The sequence below is a fragment of the Austrofundulus limnaeus genome, unplaced genomic scaffold (assembly GCF_001266775.1).
Source record: "Austrofundulus limnaeus strain Quisiro unplaced genomic scaffold, Austrofundulus_limnaeus-1.0 Scaffold665, whole genome shotgun sequence".
NCBI classification, from domain to species: domain Eukaryota; kingdom Metazoa; phylum Chordata; class Actinopteri; order Cyprinodontiformes; family Rivulidae; genus Austrofundulus; species Austrofundulus limnaeus.
The window spans coordinates 243,987-249,916 of NW_013953067.1; the positions used below are offsets into that span (position 1 = coordinate 243,987).

The window sequence follows — 5,930 nt, forward strand, 5'->3', positions numbered from 1 at the left end:
TGTTACTACTTTTAGCTTCTAGCTAGCATTATAACACTTTTAACCATCCCTATTGCTACTTTAGCTTTTAATGCATCATGTTTCAGATAGACTTTTGCTACTTGTGGCTAAATATTTGCTGCTTTTAGCTTTCATTTAGTTACTTTTAGCTTTCGGTTAGCCTTTGACAATTTTTTCTACTGCTACACTTAACTGTAAGCTAGTGTTTTACTACTTTTAGCTTCTAGCTAGCATTATAATATGGTTAATCATCCTTTTACTACTTAGCTTTAACAAAGTTTCTGRGCTTTAGCTAGACTTTTGCTGCTTTTAGCTTTCATTTAGTTACTTTTAGCTTTTGGTTAGCCTTTGACAATTTTTTTCTACTGCTACACTTAACTGTAAGCTAGTGTTTTGCTACTTTCAACTAGTCTGTTGCTAATTTTAGCTTCTAGCTAGCATTATAACACTTTTAGCCATCCCRATTGCTACTTTAGCTTTTAACGCATCATGTTTCAGATAGACTTTTGCTACTTGTGGCTAAATATTTGCTGCTTTTAGCTTTTGTTTAGTTACTTTTAGCTTTCGGTTAGCCTTTGACATTTTTTTCTACTGCTACACTTAACTGTAAGCTAGTGTTTTACTACTTTTAGCTTCTAGCTAGCATTATAATATGGTTAGTTATACTTTTACTACTTAGCTTTAACAAAGTTTCTGTGCTTTAGCTAGACTTTTGCAACTTGTGGCTAAATATTTGCTGCTTTTAGCTTTCATTTAGTTACATTTAGCTTTCGGTTAGCCTTTGAATATTTTTTCAACTACATTTTTCAACCTAACTGCAAGCTAGTGTTTTGCTACCTTCAACTAGTCTGTTGCTAATTTTAGCTTCTAGCTAGCATTATAACACTTAGCCATCCCTACTTTAGCATTAACGTGTAACGTTTTAGCTAGACTTTTGCTACTTGTGGCTAAATATTTGCTGCTTTTAGCTAGCATCTTGCTACTTTGAGCTTTAAGTTAGCCTCTCACTAGCTGTAAGCTAGTCTTTCAACACRTTTAGCTTCTTTCAGCACAGTTCATGCTAACAGTTAGCATCAGCAGCCGGTTTTAACCTGGAAACAGAACCACCTGAATAAAAACAAGCGTTAAATTCAGGATTTTATTCTGAAAACTCAGATTTAAAATAGTTTTAAAATATTTTAATAAAACCAACTAACCTGAGCCTGACAACAGCTTCTTCCTGCCAACCGAACCTGGAGGCCAGAAATCTCCAGGCAACCGAAAAACACACACAGAACCCCGCACCGAACCAAAACACATCCGAGCCTGAGACCCAACCAGATCCAGGGAAACGGAACCGGAGCGCAGATTCACAAAGGAGACCCAGACWGGGTTCTCCTGCTGCTGTCACTTCTCATCTGGGCTAAAAATAAACCTGACGGACCGGGCGGAACACGTCCGAACCGGGCCTGCCTCACGTTTATCTGCCGACTCTCAGAACCGGTTCCMGTGGCGGTCCAGATAAATTAATCAGCAGAACCAGACCGGACTGAGAGGGGGGCTGCCGGGTGACCCCAGCAGACCCTCCAGCCCTCCCTGCAGGGAGTTTCCTGCCCGAACCTGCTCCTCCTCTGCCTTCAGCTCGAACCGAACCGGAGATCCGGCAGCGGGGCGTCACCGGCGCAGCAGCCGGGTGAAAGCGCTCCTCCGCCGGGAACAGAAGCTGTGCTCACCCGTCGGGAGGACCGAGGATCCGGGCTTCTTGGTTAACATGGCGGCCGCTCCTCTCCTCTGCTCCGGGACGAGCAGGACACCTCCTCTTCCTCCATCTTCAGCTCCTCCTCTTCCTCCTCCTGTTCCTCCTCCTCTTTTTAAGCGTCTCGCCTTAAAACCGGTTTAATCCGTAATAAAAGTGACATTTAACACTTTAAAGCGATGCTTTAATGTTTTTATATGTCTCCAAAACCTACAACTATGTTGCAAAAGCAACGTCTTGGGAAGTAGGGGTGCAGAGGGTGCTGCAGCACCCCTGATAGATGTCATTTGACATAATGTATGAATGCATGAAATCAATTTAGTTTGTGTTTAACTTCTAAAAGTGCAAAGTGTAAATCTGGTGCATAAACCAGCTGTTATTAACGGGGGCTGCGGTGTCCCCCCATAGTCCAAAACCTGTTCAGTCTGCAGTCTCAGTTAAACCTCTGCACCTCTTTATTTGTGGTCGGGTCATAGACAGAGACAGTCTGCAGCTCCTCCTGGGGGGGTCCAAAGGTGTTCCCAGACCAGGCAGGGTCTGATCCCCTCAACAGGGCCGGRACCAAAGTGGCTCCGCCCCCCGGGCAAGACCTCAGGCACCTCYTGCAGTTTCCTAAACCTCGCCGCCTATTTAGATACATTCACATAACATTAAATTATTTTGTCTTTGATATTATTTCGAATCTTTAGAAACCAGGTTCTCCAATTAAAATAATTACAAAAAAATGTCAATATGTCACATTGAAGAGTAGCTGTGGAGTGAAGCAGTTATAGGGGGGTCCTAGGATGACTAAAACAAGATAAAATTGGTATTTTATGAAGGTAGAACATGAAAAAACAGACTTTACCAACTGAACTTCCGTTCTCCTCATTCTGTTTTCTGTTTCTGAGCACCAGGAGTTAAACTTTGCATCATTTGTGAGCCATCATATCCAAATGAGGATCGAGTCGATTTTGGTCAAAAAGACCGAATCACATTTTCAGATTCACGGCTTTAAAAGCTACATTTTGATTCCTGGATCATGATGTCATGAGCAGATTCAGAGATATTAATTAATTTGTCTTGTTGGTCATGATAATATTTCTTTTCTGATTGTTACAATAATACATTATTATTTGATCTAAATACTAATTTTATGGAATTTTATTTAGAAATTGTTCATTTTATTATAAAGAGGAAACCTTATATTTGAATATTGAGATTTCCCAGCAGAAAAGAAACAAAAACTTTGCTAGTTTACAGGGAAAATCTCAAAATTTAAAGGCATTTTTCCTCAAAATCCGGTTCTTTAGTTGCTACTGCTCAACTTCAAATATTTTTTATAAGATCATATTTCATATAGTTCATTCAAAAGAAACATTGATAAGGCATTTATTTGTTAGATTTTGACAAAATGCATTTTTTGCAAGTGTTTAATCAAAACACTGTATTTATATTTCTCACCACTTTTAGACTTAATCCTCATTTCGATGTGATGGGTCACATYTTATACTTTTATCAGGAAAGATTTAAATGTTTGTGAAACCCTGGTTTTGTAGGAGACTTAAGGAGCGATCCACTTTAATCCAGGGAATAAGATTATGGAACGGTCTGGAAGATGAGATTAAAAATGACAGATCTTTGTATTTATTAAAGATAATGGTAAAACCTTGTATTCTGAAGAAATATGGAGAAGCATAAGTGAATCCATGCAAATTGTATGAGTTGGTGTTTTAAGTTTAGCTTTGTTTTATGTTTGTTTTTATTTTTGTTGTAATTTTCTTTTATTTTGAAAATATTCTGGGGATATAAAAGGGGCAGATATAAGATTTATTCTTCTTCTGCTGCCTCTCGTTTGATTTGATGCGTGTTTTTGTTCTTTTATGTGTATAAAACAGTTACAAGTGAYATAAATAAATTTCTAAATAAATAAACATCCTCTGCAGCATAAAACACCTCATAGAAACAGAGCAAAACAAGTTCATAAACTTGAGTAACCAGAGGTTAATCTGAAGACTAAATCTGATAAAAAGTTTGTAAATATTTTTCTCGTCCCTCCTTTGTGGCCCCCTCTGGATGGACGGGACCCTTAGTGTTTGCCTATGCTGCCTGTGGCACAGCATTAAACAAACCCCACTAACAGGACCTAAAAGTTAGTAAAGATGCTGAACTCACCTCCTGCACTGAGAAGACAGCAGCTTCTCTTGGTTCTGCTTCCTTCAGGACTCAGAGCAGGTGTTTCCTCTCACTTTTGTCTACAGCCGTCCATCTGGGGACGTCATCATATTACCCCAGCACGTAATTGTTTACAAAGCTGCCTGGAGACCAACGACATGTTGACATCACAGACAGAGAGATGGTGTTTCTGTTAACCAGGAGGTTCCTTCGCTTGCCGCATGTGATCTCAGCTTTCACAGCTTTTAGTTCAATTACAGCGAGGACTGTTCTGAGGTCCACACAGGAGCTCAAATAACTCGRCAAAACAAAGACAAAACTCTCCCGAGTTCAACTCAGTCAGTGGGGAAAAGGTGAAAAACACTCATCCCAGCGTCCTGCAGGCCCAACAGATCTGTTAGAGAACCATGAACCTGCATTAATTCACATTTTATACATGTTTGATTTACAAAAATGTTTTTTGTTGCTTTTTGTCCCAGATTTTGAGAAATATTAGACAATACATTAGTTTCTTTTTGACAACTTATTTTATTACATTATTTAAAAGGCACATTACTTACAAAACAATTTATAAATGTATGTTTAATATGATCAAATTAAAAAAATAATAAATTACCAAATCATTTTTTTGATGTGTACAAAACAGACATATAATTTCTAGTCACGTTCTGCCATCTAGCGGTMTGGATTCGCCATTACAGATCTAAAACGTTTTTAACCGGAAGTGAGGCTTTTATTCTGAAATTAAAGCTGACCGGAAGACGTTGCCGCTGACAGGCGCGAGCTTTATGTTTTTGCCCTGAGGATGGCGGCTGGTCGAGGCGAGTTTTTCCGCAGTTTTCAGGAGGGTTTACAGCGGCTGCCTGTCCAACCAGCCCCGGGGAGGCAGCAGCCGAGCCGCGGCAGAGGAAGGCCCTCTGCGGGCCCGGAGAGGGGACGGGCGGGCTCCGGGAGAAGGAAGAAGCGAGTCGAACAGAGTTCGGTCCACTGGACGGAAAGGTGGCAGGGCGTGGTTTTTTCTTTTAGTCATATTTATCTGTTTGTTTTAACATTTAATTTAAATTAATGTTTTTTTATTATGATTTTAGCTACAAACCCAGAAATGCGAAGGTGTGCTTTCCTTTTAGAACACTTCCAGCTTCAACAGAAAACTTTATAGAAAGGTAAGCTAATTATGCTAATTAGCTAACTTGGAGGAGGGATGCTGTTTCTCTGTGATTGGTTGTTTTATTGCAAAACAAAGAAGTTATTATTTGTTGTATGACCTCAGTGAGCTGTGATTGGCTGTTTTGTCTCCCAACCCTTCTTGACAGAATGCTGTTTATCTGTTCTATTTCGTGTAAGCTCCGCCCTCTATCGCTGATCGGAGGGATACCCATCAGAAAGCCTTTGTGGGCGGAGCTTACGATCAGAATCTGGGGCTACAATACGTAACCAACGTTTTTTTATTGCAAATTAGCCTTAACAAGCCCCCAACCCCCCCGAATATTTACTTCTAATTGACAATTGAAAGTGTTTAATGTTTATTTTAAGTTTATTTTAAATATTAGTTGGTAAAAAGGTAGAAATTACCAGTATCCAATCAGTTAACACGATTAAGAAAGCTGGTAAGATTTGCAAATATATTCTATTAAAACTACGTTTAACAGTTGTTTGATGAAATTGATCTTATTTGATTGTGTGAACGTTTCACAGCACTATTCCATACGTTTTGCAGCATCTAACTCGTTCCACAATTTTTGTGCTATTTCAACAATTCCTATATCCAAATGTTCAGCTCATTTATGACAGTCCTGCTGTGACTCTTGGTATTGCAGCTGTTCTGACATTTTCAGCTATTTCACTTTTTTAGCCACTGAAAATGAATGTAGCTGTTTTTAACATCCTTAAAATCCTTTAAAATGTTTCTAAATCTTTACAGAACCTTACACAATTTACAGTGTTTTATAAAGTACTACAAAGTGATACTTGAGTAAAAGTACAAGTATGTTACCAAAAACTTACTTTGGTAAAAGTTAAAGTCTCTTTTAGGAATATTACT

The 5,930-nt window shown here is 39.1% G+C and overlaps 2 protein-coding genes across 2 annotated transcripts in view; one reads left to right on the top strand and one right to left on the bottom strand.

Annotated features, from left to right (window-relative positions):
* dyrk2 (dual-specificity tyrosine-(Y)-phosphorylation regulated kinase 2) overlaps positions 1 to 1,848 on the bottom strand; it is a gene marked incomplete in the record, with an annotated part of 17,483 nt that extends 15,635 nt beyond the window's left edge. The window contains 1 exon segment of the mRNA XM_014027615.1: positions 1,713 to 1,848. Within this exon segment, the coding sequence (XP_013883069.1) occupies positions 1,713 to 1,752 (40 nt within the window).
* Positions 1,849 to 4,650: 2,802 nt separating this feature from the next.
* Positions 4,651 to 5,930, top strand: part of zgc:161973 (F-box only protein 15) — a gene marked incomplete in the record, with an annotated part of 7,008 nt that continues 5,728 nt past the window's right edge. Inside the window, 2 exon segments of the mRNA XM_014027616.1 lie at positions 4,651 to 4,888; positions 4,978 to 5,052. Coding sequence (XP_013883070.1) covers positions 4,695 to 4,888; positions 4,978 to 5,052 — 269 coding nt within the window.